The sequence below is a fragment of the Mustela erminea genome, chromosome 10 (genome assembly GCF_009829155.1).
Source record: "Mustela erminea isolate mMusErm1 chromosome 10, mMusErm1.Pri, whole genome shotgun sequence".
In the NCBI taxonomy this organism is placed as follows: Eukaryota; Metazoa; Chordata; class Mammalia; order Carnivora; family Mustelidae; genus Mustela; species Mustela erminea.
Genome location: NC_045623.1, coordinates 100676922 through 100693912, shown reverse-complemented (window position 1 = coordinate 100693912; position 16991 = coordinate 100676922). Strand labels below are relative to the sequence as shown.

Sequence of the window (16991 nt, the reverse complement as noted above, 5' to 3'; positions counted from 1 at the left end):
TAATTCCTATACACTTTTGAGTTCTTTTTACTTCTTGTTAGCTGATCTCTTGTGACTCATGTACCCTATTACAGTTAATAATTCCTTATGTTAACTTTCTTCACACACCATAGTATGGGTGCTGGCAAAGCCACACATGCTCCTGAAGCTTGCCAGGTGAGCCCCCAGGCAAAGGGAGTAGAGCCTGCTCTCCTCAGATGTCCCTCCAGCACCCTTTCCTGACAATGTCTCCTTGCCAACTGACAGTGGAAAAAGACTGAAATTAGCAGGTCTATTTTTACAAAGCAGACAATAATTGCATTTGGACCTGAGAGGCAATCAATCAAGAATGGGTAAAAACTCAGAGGTCCATCTGTGGCAGAAGGAATAAAAAGTTGTGGCGGATTCATACAACGGAATGTTATGCAGGAATGAGAATGAATGAACTGATCAATATAAATGACAATGTGGCAGATACACCCATTTATATAAAAGTCAGAAATCAGCCAACTGATTTGGCTGTTAAAAGAACAGCAGTGGTTACCTTTAGTGGATGTATAATGGGGAGGGGGCAGTGATGATGGGGAGCCGGGACCGGGACCATCTGGATGCTAGAGATGTGCTATATCCTGGTTTGAGTGCTGGTCTTTGGGTGTGTCCACTTTGTGAAAATTCTTTGAGCTGTATATTTAATGATTTATGTTAGTCTTACATATGCCTGGGTGTGCCTACATTTATTTATTATAGCTAAATAAGATTTGTTGAAAAAGAGGGTATTTGCACACTCAAGTTCTTTCCAGTGTGATTCACAATTCTTCAGCTAATTATTATCTCCTTCTTTTAGAGGAGAATCTCAGAAGTAGAGAACAGATATAACTTATCTAAGGCCACAGAGCCAGCAAGCCGAAAGGATTCAAAGCCATCCAGGCTGGCATCTAGGTACATCCTCTTGACTCTCCATTATGCTGCCTCCCCCTGCAGCCTAGACTCATATGTCAGTCAAAGTGGGGCTGCGCCAACTAACTGGAAAGAAATGTGCTTTGCCCACATGTAGCCACCCTCTGGTGAGGAAGCCTGGCTGGGAAGGCTGGCTGTCTTGTATTCTACTGTTGAAAAATCAGGCCATAGAGGTCTGGACAACCATGTCATGCCCAACTGCCAGGGGCATGACCCCAAAGCCCAAGCCTTTGCCATACCCATCTCCCAAGACACCCACTGATGGGCAGGACTGGTTTTCTTAGTGCCAGCATTTTTTGGAGAAGTAGTCCTTCCAGCTCCTATTGGCTCAGCTGAGTTTACGTGTAAGAAGACAGGTCAGGGCACTCTTTCAAAGCTAAGCCCCAAAACCGTGGAAGGCAGGAGACAGCTGGTATAACCAGGTTCTCCTAACACAAGCTCTCAGGCTGTCTCCACAGAGCAACCGCTCCTCAAAGCATTGGGAACATGCTTATCCTGGGGCTGGCACTTCTGGGCAGCTTTTTTGTAGGCATCTTCATCTGGGCTGTCCTTCAGCACTTCCTCACAGCAGACATCCCCTCTACGTTGCAATATTCCACCAAGTTCAGATTTCTGCACTGCGTGTTCCTGTACATGCTCACTTTGGTGAGTTTGCTCTCTGGCTCTGTAATGGGTTGGGGCTCCCTTCCTCTCTCCCTGTACCTTGCCCCTCCTTTCCTCTTTAGACTCTCCCAAGGCAGCCTTTGCCACACTCTCTTTTGTGTCTGTGGTTCTGTTTCCCTTCCTCTCTCCCACCTGTCCCTACTTCCTTCCTTCCAACCTCACTTACTGAGCACCCATCCCTGGGCTGCTTTCTGAGGATCCTAAAAGGATTTCAGACCCGTCCCTTCCTTCAGAGGGCTTTCAGCCTAACAGGGAATGAACTGGCTTCAGCCACAGCATCTTTTGACCTTGATGCCCTTAATTGCCTATAGGTCTTCTCTCCCCTGCATAGATTGTAGGCTCCTCGAAAGCAGGGACTGCCTTATCCACCTCTGCAACCCTGGCCATAAGCACAGACCTGCTGCCTAGTAGGTGCTTTCTATTTGCTGATCAAATCATAAGTGAATTCACCCCGCATGTCAGAGTGGCCATGCTGGCCAGGCTCGGAGCCAGGACCAGGGGTATGGACAGGCCAGTCTGTGCCTAGAGCTGCAGCAGATTTAAAAACAAAGATTTGGCATCTGGTAGGAGACCGCCCACTGGATTTAACCCCAATATCCTAATACTGAGTGACAACAGCCAAATAGTTCACGCTGCTTACCTGGCGGGAGGTGAAGAGGTAGAGCAACTGTAGAAAGAGGATAGAGGCCTCGGTAAGGAGCCAAGGCTGCCACCAGCCTGCCAGTGTGTGCATCCCAGCTCTGGCTATGGGATCTTGGGTCATGTACTTAACCTTTCTGTGTGTGCTTCCTCACCTGTGAAAGGAAAACAACAGTGTCCATCTCATCAGGTTGGGGAAAGACTTAGATGAAGTCATTAGGGCTCACTGTGTTTGGTGAAGAAGTAAAATATCTCTCTGTGCTGCTGGAATGTTCCACCGTGGGTATGCATGACTCTCAGAGATAGCACAAGTCTAGTTTATAATTACAGAAATGCTACTGGCTCCAGGAAGACAGGCTGAGGGTGCAAAGCTCTCATCCCTCTTATTTATCCTGACCATGCACTTCGCCTGTCTCAGACCAGTGGGTGATTTCACATGGAACTACAGGGTAGTGTGAGACCCAGGAAAGTCCAGATCTTTCCAACCTTCAGTGTTTTTTCAAGAGTCGCTCACAAGCTGCCAGCCCTGCGGATGACTGCCGCGCGGGGGCGCTCGCAACACGGGCAGTGATAGACCTTGGAAGTAACACAGCCAGTCATTTTGCCAGCAAGAGGGGCTTATCCAGGAAGAGCAGAAGAATTGCAGTGGGGGACATCCAAGTCATGGCAAACCACAGACAAATCCAGAGATCAGAGGAGAGAAACCCTTCTTAACCGAGAAGCAGAGGGAGTGGGAGGGCTGCTTTGAGTGAAAGTCCCTTAGAGGAAGATGGAGGCCAGGGCTGGGATGGCTTCTCATTGGCTGAGTCGTGGTATCTTCTTATTGGCTGAGCTTGTTGCTAGGTCAGGAGAAGTTCTTCCTTCCTCCTGTTGGAGGAGCAAAGCAGGCTTCTTCTATGGGACGTTGAGCTAAGTCTTCCCAGGGGTCTGCAGTTGACTGCACCTCCCGAGGGCTCCCCCTGCTGGCTTCTCCCTGCATCTTCCCAGCGGTTTCCGTGTCCAGTTTCACAGATCTGAAGACACTTGGGACATCCCATCCTGGGCCCTCCAGCACTGGCTGGAGTGTGCCCCCAGGACACACTGCCCATCACGGGGTGCTGCTGATGAAGAAAATGATGCCCAAGTATTTAGGGTTCATTCAGTTCTGGAAGACAAATAGGTACAGGAGGAATAAGAAATTTAAAGAGCAGGAGGAAAAGCCTAAAAAGATTTTGTGGCCCAGAAATCAGGTGCCTTCTTTTGGTGTCAGACAATCCTTGGTCTGAGACCCAAGTTTCCCACTTGTTAGCTTTGTGGTCCGAGGTCTTTGAGTCTCCATTTTTTTCCCTTTGAAAAATGAGGATAGCAAGAGATGCTTTTTTATAGGGGTGATGAGGGGATTGAATGGGAAATGCATATCAGGTGAGTGGCACCATGATGGGCACGCAGAAAGGGCTCAGTGTAAGTAGATTATTGGTAGTATATATGTCAAGTACCTGAAGGCAAAGACAGAGCATTTCCTGAAATTATTCTGTAATAATTTTGCTGTTTTACTAAAAGATTTAAAGAATAATATAACAAGCATTATGGATTTTATTTTAAAGTGGAAATGCTGCTAGAATATTTTGTGAAAGTGTTTCAATCTCTGTCTAAAGTTCTGGACCTCAGGTGTCCCTAACCTGCTGATGCTCCCATTTATACTACTACATTATTAGAAATTTTATAATATGCGCACCTGGGTGGCTCAGTAGGTTAAACCTCTGCCTTCAGCTCAGGTCATGATCTCAGGGTCCTGGGATCAGGGCTCAGCGGGGAGCCTGCTTCCCTCTCTCTCTCTGCCTGCCTCTCTGCCTACTTGTGATCTCTCTCTGTCAAGGAAATAAATAAAATCTTTAAAAAAAAAGAAATTTTATAATATAACTATAGTAATATGGTATTGATGTGATGATGATAATATTTATATACAAGCAATATATTTATTATAGTTATCTATACATGATACAGTTATATTTTAAGTATTAATTTTTCTTCCCTTGACTTTGTCCTACATTACCAGCTCTGGAAACTATGGACTCACAGTTGGGAAAACCACACCAAACCAAATCTAACTTCCTGGCCATATCTAGTGACCTTTGAGAAGGTCATGCTAAGAAAGGCTTGTCATCACACTGCCTTGTTCAAATTCCCTGAAACATTTACTCTTCTAGGTGTTGGAGGCAAAAAGATGAATGAGATGTGATGACAAGCAAAACGCTGACAAGAAGAATTCAGTCTGGGTGGGGGGGAGACACATGGGTGGCCATAGCATTTAATAAAACCTTGAGGGGTTCTGAAGAAACCTTATGGCTTAGAAAACTTAGGGCACACAAGGAGACAGCAGCCTTCAGTGTGAGTGAAAGGGATGACATCAGTCAATGAGAATGTGGCCTTGATTGGAGCTGAAGGTCAGTTTCCCATCCATCTACCTAGTGGGCAGGTAGAAGGGCTCCAGGAAACCGTGTGAGCCATGGATGAGTACAGGGAGTTTGGGGAAACTGCTGGGGAGGAGGTGACTATTGGAGCCCACTTGAACTGAGAGGAGGTGTCCTGATGCTCAGAGATAAGTTGGCCAGTGAAGTTCCAAGTTGTCTCGATATAGACATCTGGTGCCCTGAGATGGGGGCCAAGCTCACCTCATTCTCCTCCAGCTGAAGCAGGGAAATAATGGTTTTGTTTGGAGTTCTCTTTCAAGAAATCGAAGCCTTGGGAATGCACTGGGGAATGCACTGGGGCATCCCAGAGGACCTGGGACAAGACATAGTGGGTGTGAACAAGAGAAGGGGTGGCGCTCATACTTGCCAGGACCCACCAGGGAGACACTTCACATGGTGGTCACATCTAATTCCCAAGCCTCATCCTTGGGCTGTGGACACTATCTTATTTTATAAATGAGGGAAATGGAAGCTCAGAGAAGGTAATGGCCAAGGCCATTCAGCTAGCCGGTGATAAGCTAAAACTTGAGTTCAGATTTGCTTGACTCCCGAATCCAAGCTCTTTCTACTTTAGTGGTTTAGAACACATGTTCTGCATCCTACCCATTGGCGGGCAAGGTACTTGACTTTGGTTTGTCTCAGTTTCCCCCATCCATAAAATGGAGCTAATAACTGTGCTTAACTCAGAAGGGTCGCTGAGAGGCTTAATCTGGTTCATAACCACCTGGACCAGTACTGTAGGTGGTGTGCTGTAGGTGACTCAGAAGTGTTAGCTGTTCTTATTTTATCATTATCATCTCATGTTGTTTTCCTTATGACAACGACACGTGTTTAATGTGAGCTTCTTGGAAGAGATGATCCAAAATGTTTGGAAAGCATCTTGTACACGCAATATTACTTGTAACTATATTTCATGATATATATTGACATTTGTTTATAGCTAGAGTGACCATATTAGTTTAAAAACAGTGGAATTCTATGCAAATGAATAGCCTTGTGCCATTGCTCCCTCCTCCTGAGTCAACAACAGAAGTCCCTAATGGTTACTTTCTTCTGTTGACCACAAACATGGCTTAAGAATCCATCATACCCCAAGGGCAATGGCAGCTATGGACCAAGGTGATGACCCTTTTTGCCATCTGAGGCTGGAGAGCTGAAGAGGAGAGCTGCCAGCCAGTTACCTAGGACAACTGGCTTTGTTCAATTCAGTGATCAACCACTCAGCCCAAACATGGTTGAGCTTTTTGGCAAATTCCTACCATTATTCAATTGAAGTCTGTTGGAAGGACATTCTGAAATCCAAGCCCTCCCTCTGGACACAACCTAGAGTCTGTCCTTCCTGATGAGCCCAGTGTCCATGTGGATGAGGCAAATGAGAGATTGCAAAGACATCCTCACAATTATAGGTGACAGGTGTCAACTGCTATCCAGATGGGTCCTGACCTCTCCTACGGTTTCCTTCTTTCTCTTACCTCCAACAGGCGGAAATACTTGAGAAGTTGGGAATTTGTTCCATGCTCAGATTTCTCAAATTATTGCAAGCTTGTGTGAGAATAAAGAAAGACGATAGACTTACGGTAACTGACCTGTATTTTGGGACCATACCTGTGAGGCTGTTCCAGCCCAAGGCAGCATCTTCTGGCCCCCGGCGAGGCATCATCTTCTTCCCTGGAGGAGGCGGGTTCATAGGGAGCCTGGGTAAGAAGAACTTCATCTATATGCACAACTTTGGCACCCTTCCCATGAGAACCTTTTTGGAATAACTTAAAGGAATCAGCAGTTGGGTATTTTTATAGGGAGCCCAGACTAAGGGCTCTCTGGGCTCACATCAGCAGATGATGTGCATATCTATATAGCAGGTGTTCTTTTAGTCTCGGTCAAGGTGAGGCTAGTGCCGCGTCTCAGTAGGGCTTTCATGGACGGCACTGGGGTATTGATTCCTCTTTCCCCCACCACTCACTGACACCACTGGCTATTCCTAGCTGTTCTCCACCCACACTGCATCCCAAACCCATGCATTTCTCCTAGGCTCTGAACCCCACCATGATCACATCATGGTGATGTGATCATCACATCACACCAAGACCCCATCTTCTCTTGCCTGCCCCCTTGGCCCTCTCGCTTCTCCTGTTGCTTCTCAGTCCATTCCTCACCTGGCAGCCAGAAAGAGCTTTTAAAGAAATACAAGCCAGAGCTTCCAAGTCCTGTGCCAAACCCTGCTGGTGGCTCTCCAGTGACCTTAGATGGAACCAAGCTCTCAGGCTCTGATGGCTTTGGAGACCCCTGCCCCCCTTTCTGACCAGGTTCCCTGGGTCTCTCTCCTCCCAAAGCAGTTCCCTGCAGCCACAGCCACATGGCTCGCCTGTGTTCCAGACACTCCCAGATCCTCCTAACTCTGAATCCTCTGCACTTGCTGTCTGGGCCTCCCCAAAAGCTGTCTCACCCCTCCTGGCTTTGCTTCATTGGTGGGTCCTTGTTTGTCCTTCTAGTCTCTCCTCAGAGCTGCCTCCCTGAACACCTTACCTAAGGAACAATTCCTTAGAGTGCTATGTCCCTGTCTCCATCCCTGACATCATTCCTTTACGTTTTCTTCATGGCACTTGACACCGTCTGAATTTATCTGGTTCCTTCACATGCCTCCTTATTTATGGTCTCTCTTCTGCACCTAAAAATGGAAACTCCAAGCATGCCGGGAAGACTTGTGTTTTGTTTTCTGTCTCCTCCCCAATGCCTTGCCTGTGGATTTACATTTTCTAATGATTCTCTGGGTGCATGAATATGGAATATGGATGGGTGGGTAATCGGGTGAAAGGATGTGTTCATGAATGGACACACAAATGGATGGACAGATTGATGGACGGATGGTTGGACGCCAGCGAGGTCCCTGGAATTGGGGTGTACTGCCACCTGGTGGTGGAAATAACAACAGCCTCACTTGCTGCCAAGATGCTCTCCTTTAGAGGTTCACTATGGTTATCTCCTACCTACCTGCCCCAAGACAGTTCTTCCCTTTCAGAGGCCCCCAGGAGCACCCCATTAGGCTGTTAGCCTTCCTCTGTGGGCCACGATGTTATTTCTAAAAGTAAAACCAGGACACATTCAGCAAATATTCCCTGAGTATTTACCTCCCTTGTGTCAGACTCCCTTCCAGGTCTAGGGGACTGGGTGGAGAACAAGGAAGACCCTCCTGGAGCCTACTCAGAAGAGGAGGTCGGGCAGTGAAAGAGAAAACGAACAAGTTAGGGTCATCTCATGGAGTGAGAGCACAAGGAGATGGAATAGAGTATGATTCAGATGCATCGTTAGTCTTTCCTGACAAAGCCTCTCCAAAAAGTAAAATTTGAGCCCAGGCCCAAGCAACCGATGAGTAAGATCCAGCCCTACAGAGGCTGGGAAACACCCTCTGGGGACCGGGGAGGCAAGAGAGTTGGTGGGGGGCACTCTATTTTGAAAGGGGCACCGAGAAACACAGTCTTCAAGATTAATAATATTTTTATGCAGTATATTCGAAAATTCAATAATAATGCAAAAAAAAAAGTTCTATGATGAACACACTGTCAGCGTTCATCAAGCGGTGGGATCCAACGGGGGCGGATGAATTGTACAAAGGCAAGGCAGGCTCTCATCTACTTGAGATTTTCATAGGGAAATCCGTTCATCACAAATCCTGGTGGCATTTACTTGGATTCCCTAAAGAAGTATTTATGTTGGTTGCTGAGCCTCTCCGCGCCTAGGTCAGGTGCCTCCCTCGCCTCCTGTCCTGTTAGGTCTACGTGGAAGGGAGCGCAAGCGCAGAGCCCGAAACAGGGGCTTGAGGGAAAGGAAGTAATGTCCCAGGGAGGCAGAGCAGGGAACAGGGGGAAATGGCATGGGGAGGTCCAGCCGCCGTCTCCACGCAGGCTGTGCTTTGAAACCCACCCCCTGTCCCGCCTCCGGGGTGTTTTAGAGTCATCTCCACACCCAGATCCTGCCCAGGCCGCTGTCCAGCTCAGCGGTGGGGCCCAGGCATCAGCATTTTTAAAAAAAGCTCCCAGGTGATGCTGATCTGCAAGCAGGGTGGAGGCCTCCTTAGGAGCTGCCCACTCCCCACTCCAATGTGACTTCTCCTCCATCACCTCCCCAGAGCGGTGTCAGTGAAGCCTGCACCGCCGACCCCCTCGCCCCCCCAACCCCTCACTTCTCTCGGTCAGATCAGTCATTCCCAAATTCCTGGTTGTTGGCCTCGTGGGCATGATCTGGGAGATTCTGCTGCTCGTTCCCTAGCCCCAGAGACACTGGTCTGGTTGGTTTGGGGCTCTGCCTGGGCATCAGGACTTGGAAAAACTCTCTGGTACAACTATGCAGAACCAAGGTGGACCGCCACTGAATTAGAGGCTTATTTGGTACATATATGGTCTGGCACTGTGCCAGCATGGCTCTGCTGTTGAGAATGGACTTGTCCTCTGAGAACTTCAGAGGTACCACTCGGCTAATAGCAATGGCCATCCCTCCATTGCTTATTTCTTAGTAACACATATCTGTATGTACATGTGTGTAATTATCATTAATATTCTAGGGCAGGCCTACCTCCCTTCCCTGGTATTGGTTTTGTAGGTTTCAAGTCACCAAGTCTTCCCTGGTCCTCAGTTCCCACCCATCCACCCCCACTGTAAAAGGAAATGTTGCAGCTGGTGAGTCCCTGAGGTGCATCCGAGCCCCAACATCTAGGAACCAGGGGCAGATGTCACGTGTCTGATATGTGGCCTGGCTTTTTGGTTTTGCCCAGGCAGAGCCACCCAGCGTCACTGCAGAGGAGGCAAGAACAGGGACAGAAAGAGAACATCATACCCAAAGTTGAAAACCGACAGGACTGACAGGCTCTCCCTGAGGTCCAAGGAAGGGGTGGAGGTGGGGGTGGGCAGGGATGACATCCCTAGAGGCCACTCAGGGTGGCTGTTGCTGTGACCAGTTCTACTCTTGCAGACTTCTTCCACAACCTGAGCAGTTTGCTGGTCTTGGAGACGGACTCTGTGCTGCTGTTGGTTGGGTGAGTTGCTGGAGAAAGTCAGTGGAGGTCACAGGGATGGGAGAAGACAGGCATGAGCACGTGGCTGGTTTTTAGAAGAGAGAGAGAGACCCTAACCTCCAAGAGGCACTCTTGCATGTGCACACACGGACCCGGGCATGGCACTGTTCAAAAGGGCGAAAACTCAAAAACAACCCAAACGCCCATCAACACAGAGTGCGTGAAAAACCATGGCAAGAAGCAAGTGTGGGCGAGGGTGGGGAGAAAAAAGAGCCCTTCCAGACTGTTGTGCACAGCCACTGTAGAAGACAGTGTGGAGGTTATTCAAAATAATAAAAAATAGAACTACCCCATGATCTGGTCATCATACTCCTGGGTATTTACCCAAGGAATAGGAAGACACTAATTTGAAGAGATATATGTGCCCTTGTGTTTATTGCAGCATTATCCACAAGAGCCAAATTATGGACGCAACCTTAAGAGTCCATCAATAGGTGAATGGATAAAGATGTGAGATGTACATATATATACATATATATATGTATATATATAATTTCTTTTTCCAACCATAAAAAAGAATGATATCTTTTTTTAACTTTTAACTTCTTTTAATCAGTGGTTCATCATTTACATATAACACCCAGTGCTCATCACAAGTGCCCTCCTTAATACCCATCACCCAATTACCCCATCCCCCTACCCACCTCCCTCCATCAACCCTCAGTCTGTTCTCTATCACCGAGTCTCTTATGGCTTTCCTCCCTCTCTCGAAAAAGAATGAAATCTTGCCATTTGCAACAACATGGATGGAGCTAGAGAGTAATGCTAAGGGATAGAAGCCAGAGAAAGAGAAATACCATTCGACTTCAATCACATGTAGAATTTAAGAAGTAAAACAAGTGAACAAAGGAAAAAAAAAAAAAGAGAGAGAGACAGATCAAAAACCAGACTCTTATCTCCTTTTTTTTTTTTTTAAAAAAAGGTGATTATTTAAATTCCACTTAGTTAACATACATACATAACTAACATCCAGTTAGTTAACCCAGTACAGTACAATGCACTATTAGTTTCCAGTGTACAATATAGTGACTTAAAACTTCCATACATCACCAGGTGCTCATCACCACAGGTGCACTCTTTAATTCTCGTCCCCTATTTCCCCCATCCTCTTCCCCTCTGGTAACCATTAGTTTGTTCTCTGTAAGTAAGAGTCTGTTTCTTTTTGCCTCTCTCTCTTCCCCCCGCTCTGCTCATTTGTTTTGTTGTTTAAATTCCACATGAGTGAAATCACATGGTACTTGTCTTTCTCTGACTGGCTTATTTCACTTAGCATCCATCCATGGATGCTAGTTCCCTCCGTGTCATTGCAAATGGCAAGATTTCCTTCCTTTTTAAGGCTGAGTAATATGCTGCTGTGTATATACACCACACCTTCTTTATGCATTCATCAGTGGATGGACATTTGGGCTCCCTTCCATAGTTTGGCTATTGTTGATACTGCTGCTGTAAATATTGGGCGTGCATGTACCCTCTTTGAATCTGCATTTTTATATCCTTTGGGTAAATACCTAGTAGTGCAATTGCTGGATCATAGGGTTGTTCTATTTTTAACTGTTTGAGGAAACTTCAAACTGTTCTCAGAACGGCTGAACCAGTTCCCATTCCCACGAACATTGGAGCAGGATTCCCCCTTCTCCACGTCCTCACCAACACCTGTTATTTCTTGTATTGTTAATTTCAGCCATTCTGACAGGTGTGAGGTGGTATCTCATCGTAGTTTTTGATTTGTACTTCCCTGATGATGAGTGATGTTGAGCATGTTTTCATGTGTCTGTAAGAATTCTGGATGTCTTCCTTGGAAAAGTGTCTGTTCATGTCTTCCGCCCATTTCTTAACTGGATTATTTGTATTTTGGGGTGTTGAGTTTGATAAGTTCTTTATACATTTTGGATACTAACCCTTTATCAGATACGTTGTTTGCAAATATCTTCTTCCATTCTGTAGGTTGCCTTTTAGTTCTGTTGATCATTTCCTTCACTGTTCAAGAAGCTTTTTGTCTTGATTAAGTCCGATAGTTCACTTTCACTTTTGTCTCTCTTGCCCCTGATGACATGTCTAGTAAGAATTTGCTGTGGCTGAGGTCAAAGAGGTTGCTGCCTGTGTTCTGTTCTAGGATTTTGATGGTCTCCTGTACCATGTTTAGGTATTTCACCCATTCTGAACTTACGTTTGTGTATGGTGTAAGAAAGTGGTCCAGTTTCATTCTTCTGCATATTGCTGTCCAGGTTTCCCAACACCGTTTGTTGAAGAAACTGTCTTTTTTTTTCCCCCCATTGGGCATTCTTTCCTGCTTTGTCAAAGATGAGTCAGCCATAGAGTTGTGGGTCCATTTCTGGGTTCTCTATTCTGTTCCATTGATCTGTGTGTCTGTTTTTGTGTCAGTATCACACTGTCTTGATGAATAGGGCTTTGTAATAAAGCCTGAAGTCTGGAATTGTGATGGCACCAGCTTTCCTTTCTTTTTCAAGATTGCTTTGGCTATTCTGGGTCTTTTGTGGTTCCACACAAATTTTAGGATTGCTTGTTCTAGCTCTGTGAGAACTGTTGGTGTTTTGATAAATTACATTAACTGTGCAGATTGCTTTGCATGGTTTAGACATTTTAACAATGTTTATTCTTCCAATCCATGAGCATGGAATGCTTTTCCATTTCTTTGTGTCCTCTTCAATTTCTTTCATAAGTGTTTTATAGTTTTCAGAGGACAGATATTTTACCTCTTTAGTTAGGCTTAGTTAGTTATCTTATTGTTTGTGGTGCAATTGAAAATGGGCTTGATTCCCTTTTCTGTTGCTTCCTTATTGGTGTATAGAAATGCAACAGATTTCTGCACATTGATTTTATATCCTGCAACTTTGCTGAATTCATGTATTAGTTCTAGCAATTTTTGATGGAGTCTTTCAGGTTTTATACATAGAGTATCATGTCATCTGCAAACAGTGAAAGTCTGACTTCTTCCTTGACAATTTTGAGGCCTTTTATTTCTTTTTATTGTTTGACTGCTGAGGCTAAGACTTCCAGTACTATGTTAAATAGTAATGGGGAAGGTGGACATTCCTGTCTCGTTCCTGACCATAGGGGAAAGGCTCTCAGTTTTCCCATTGAGAGTGATATTAGCTGTGTGTCTTTCATATATGGCCTTTATGATGTTGAGGTATGTTTCCTCTATCTCTACTCTGTTGAGGGTTTTTATTAAGACAGGATACTGTATTTCATCAGATGCTTTTTCTACATCTGTTGACAGCATCATGTGGTTCTTATCCTTTCTCTTACTAACATTACATAACTATTTAAAAAAATGAACTGGGAGGACACCCCAGAATGTGAATGCATCTTAGCAGTAGAAAATTAAGTGAACAGGTTTTTTTTTTTTTTAGGTACATAAAGCCCGAGACTCTTTTTATCAAGTTAAAGGCAAAATCAAAAGAATATTTGTAAGGAATATGATAGACATTATAAAACTATGTTAAAAGGAGAGAAAAGGGATGATGGATACAGGATTCAAGGTAACGTTCTCTCAGATGGGGAAAGCAGTGAGATGACATGTTGGTGGGGATATTATAGGATTGGTTGAAGGTTATGGTCAAGGTCCTGGCTGTTGTTTAGGGTGATGATTCTGCACGTGTTTATTCTGTTGTCAAAACAACTAACTAACTGCAGGGATAAATGCCAGGAATGTCTCAAGACACAAGAAGACACTGGGCAACAGTTTCAAGAAGGCAAGTGAGAGAAACTAAAAACTGTTCTTTTAGATTCAACCCCTATACTCAAGGCCTTTCAAATCTTGGCTGTCCCCAGGCTGAGTAGACAGTGCATCTGTGTGTCTTAAAGCAATATATAGAGCACCTCTGGTCTTCTTCATGAGATTGAGGAAGGCAATGTCTTTCCAGTACTCGACATACTTCCTGACCAGCTCAGCATTGTGTCTAAAATCCCGTTGATAAGAGTTTCTGTCAGAATCTACATCTGAGAAGAACTTTGTGGTAATGAAAATACTCCTTGAACAAAAAAAGGGTTCAGGAACACCTGCATGAAAAACTTGCAGGAAATTGCTTAGGATACTGTTATTCTGGATAGTTGAAAAGACCCAGGGGGTGCCTGGGTGGCACAATCCATTAAGCATCTGACTCTTGATTTCGGCTCAGGTGATGATCTCAGGGTTGTGAGATCAAGCCCCATGTTGGGCTCTGTGCTGAGCATGGAACTTGCTTAAGATTCTCTCTCCTTCTCCTTCTGCCTCTCCTGCTGTTGCTTTCATGTTCTCTCTCTCTCAAAAAAGGATTTCCTTCCTTCTTATGGCCATATAATATTTCACTGTAGTGTATACATCTAGAAGTTCATTTTAAAGTCCTTTCTCTTTGCCCTTGAATTCCCATGAAGAGATATACTCTGGGGGTTTACTCAGAGCAGCCCTCTGGATGCTCCCCATAGCCAGAACAGTGTCTGTTTTCTGCCTGCCCACCTTTCCTCACCTCCACCCTCATGGCGCCCTCCAACCTGCTCCCTTTTCCCCCAAACCCTGAAGGAAAGACAGCTATTTGAGTCATTAGTAAGAACAAACCTTGGTCGTTAGATTTCTGAAGGAAAAATAAAATTCTTCCTGAAGGAAACTTCCCCTTTATTTATTTTTTAAAGATTTTATGTATTTATTTGATACAGAAAGAGAGATCACAAGTAGGAAGAGCAGCAGGCAGAGAGAGAGGGGGAAGCAGCCTCCCCAAGGAGCAGAGAGCCTGATGCAGGGCTTGATCCCAGGACCCTGAGATCATGACCTGAGCTGAAGGCAGAGGCTTAACCCACTAAGTCACCCAGGCACCCCAAGAAACTTACCCTTTATTTGAGCTTTAGTTCCCTCCACCCTTCCTCTCCAGACAGCCAGTGAGACGAACAGCAACTTCCTTTGCCTTTCCTGGCATTACTGGTTGTTTTGCTTCCACTTCAAATAGCTTTTGACTTGCATAATCTTGTGTGGAGTGTCTGCGTCTCCGCAGCAGACGGAGCCTAGTGCTGGAGTCAAGAATCCCTACCTGGAAGACAACGGGGAGGCTCTTCACATCCTCATCTCCATAAAAGGGGGATAAAAATCCCTTTCTCTCAGGGCCATTCTGGGGATTTAGTCAGAGACAGTACTGCAAGGAGGAGTGGTGGACACAGGTAAAATGGCTCTCGGCAGCTGTCCACACCGCTATTCTTTTGTTCCCTGCTTGCTTCTCAGGTACAGAAAGCTTCCTGATCACCATTACCCCAGCATTTACCAAGACTGCCTGAACGCCTCCATTCACTTCCTGAAGACCCTGAAAAGCTATGGGGTGGACCCCTCCCGTGTTGTGCTCTGTGGAGACAGTATTGGGGGAGGGCATGTGGCCTGTGTCACCCAGGCTCTGGTGGGCAGATCGGATCTTCCCCAGATCAAGGCCCAGGTCTTGGTTTATCCAGTTACCCAGATCATCAATTTGCAGCTGCCGTCCCACTGGCAGAACCGAAATGTCCCGTTCCTCTCCCAGAAGTTCATGATGACATGTGTGTTCAAATATATGGTTATGGACTTTCACTGGTGGGACGCCATCTTGAGCGGTGCTTTCATACCCCCGGAATTCTGGAGAAAGTACCAGAAGTGGCTCAGCGCCGACAACCTTCCCAGCAGATTCAGAAAGCCAGGCTACCGACCTCTGTTTCCCGGCCCTTTTAATGAGGCTGCCTACCTGGAAAACAAACATCTTTTGGATATAGAAAATGCCCCTCTGCTCAGGGATGATGAGACCATCGCTCAGCTTCCTGCAGCCTTAGTGGTAAGCTGTGAGCATGACATCCTCCGCGATGACGCCTTGCTCTATATGAAGCGGTTGGAGGACCAGGGGGTCCCCGTGACGTGGTATCACGTGGAAGATGGCTTTCATGGGTCCTTCCTGTTTTCTGATAAGAAGTTTTTCTCTTTCCCATGCTCCCTAAAAATTAGAAACGCTGTCATCGGTTATATAAAAAGCATATAGTAACCCTGGGGCGCCCTTGTCCTTTGGTGAACTCTCTTGGGCTGATTAAGGAGATGCTCAGTCAATGCTTGGCCCACACAAGAAGGATAAGGAGCCTTGGAACAGTCTTGCTTAGTACCTAAGAAAATCCAAAATGCTGCTTTTTCTTTCTGGCACCGACAATGGTTAATCCTGGATCTAGCAATACTCGCCAACATTCTCACTCAGGTGAAATAAATATCAAAGGGAGGGAAAAAAAGGTCTTTAAAAATTTCTCGAAGTCCTAACACACAACCTCTGTGTAGAGTGAATGCCAACAGTTGGTCATACTGTCCCTGGTGAGTCTGTACTCAGGACGCTAAAGCTAAAGCCCGGCTTGGGGTCATGCTGCCTGTTGGAGGAGGGGACACCTAATTGTTCTTGGGTTCAGAGGTCACCAGCAAAATTCCAACAGACTGGTTCCAGATTAGCCTCCAGTCAGAGAAATGCTGTTGCAGTAGAACTCTTGCTCAAGTCAGCCATCCATTGGCTGGACTAAAGGCAGATTTTAGGGGAGGTGATTGGAAAAAGAGATGGGAAAGAGGGAAGAGAGAGTCCATGTGGGAAAGAGTGGGCTCTGGGGGGCTATGGATGTTGTAGGGACTCACATCATTAATCTGAATTTCAAAATCAGATCCCTGGCTACCAAGAGGCAGGCTTTCAGTGACAAGGCTGTCTTGGGAACCTCTGGATGCCATCTGAATCTGCAAACTGCATTCTCAAAGACAGACACCTTACTATACCCTCTTTCTCTGGTGATCTTATGTATCATTCCCACTTTTACAAAGAACCTTGCCCTAAGGGTGCCTGGCCAGCTCTGTTGGTAGAACCTATGACTCTTGATCTCGGGGCTGTGAGTTTGAGCCCCATGCTGTGTGTAGAGATTATTTTTAAAAAATAAAATCTTAAGAAAAAAAAAAAGATTTTTTGGTCTTTGCTTAGCCCATACCACTTTCTCTGCTCACAGTGAAAGGGAATCTTGATACTGCATGCCAGTGCAGCCCACATTAGTTTTTACATGGGCCCATGTTTGTTAGATACTTCTCTAATAACACCGAGTCTCACTGCTGTCTAAATCCATGCAAGTGCTGGAGATGGAGGTTTTCCTTCTCTTGGTACCAAGGACCTCACCTATGATCAGTGGAAGAGGAGTCTTATAGGTGTCTTGGATCTTTGCAAAGAAAGCAAATACCTACACAAGCAGTTTGGATTGGGTTTCTCAGGACATGGGTA

The 16991-nt window shown here is 45.8% G+C and overlaps 1 protein-coding gene across 1 annotated transcript; it reads left to right on the top strand.

The window, feature by feature from the left end:
• Positions 1–1298: 1298 nt before the first annotated feature.
• On the top strand, positions 1299–16654 carry AADACL4 (arylacetamide deacetylase like 4). Its single transcript, XM_032303455.1, has 4 exons — positions 1299–1581; positions 6170–6386; positions 9651–9714; positions 14966–16654. The coding sequence occupies exons 1-4, from the start codon at positions 1423–1425 to the stop codon at positions 15738–15740; spliced, it is 1215 nt and encodes a 404-aa protein (XP_032159346.1). The 5' UTR covers positions 1299–1422; the 3' UTR covers positions 15741–16654.
• Positions 16655–16991: the final 337 nt, after the last annotated feature.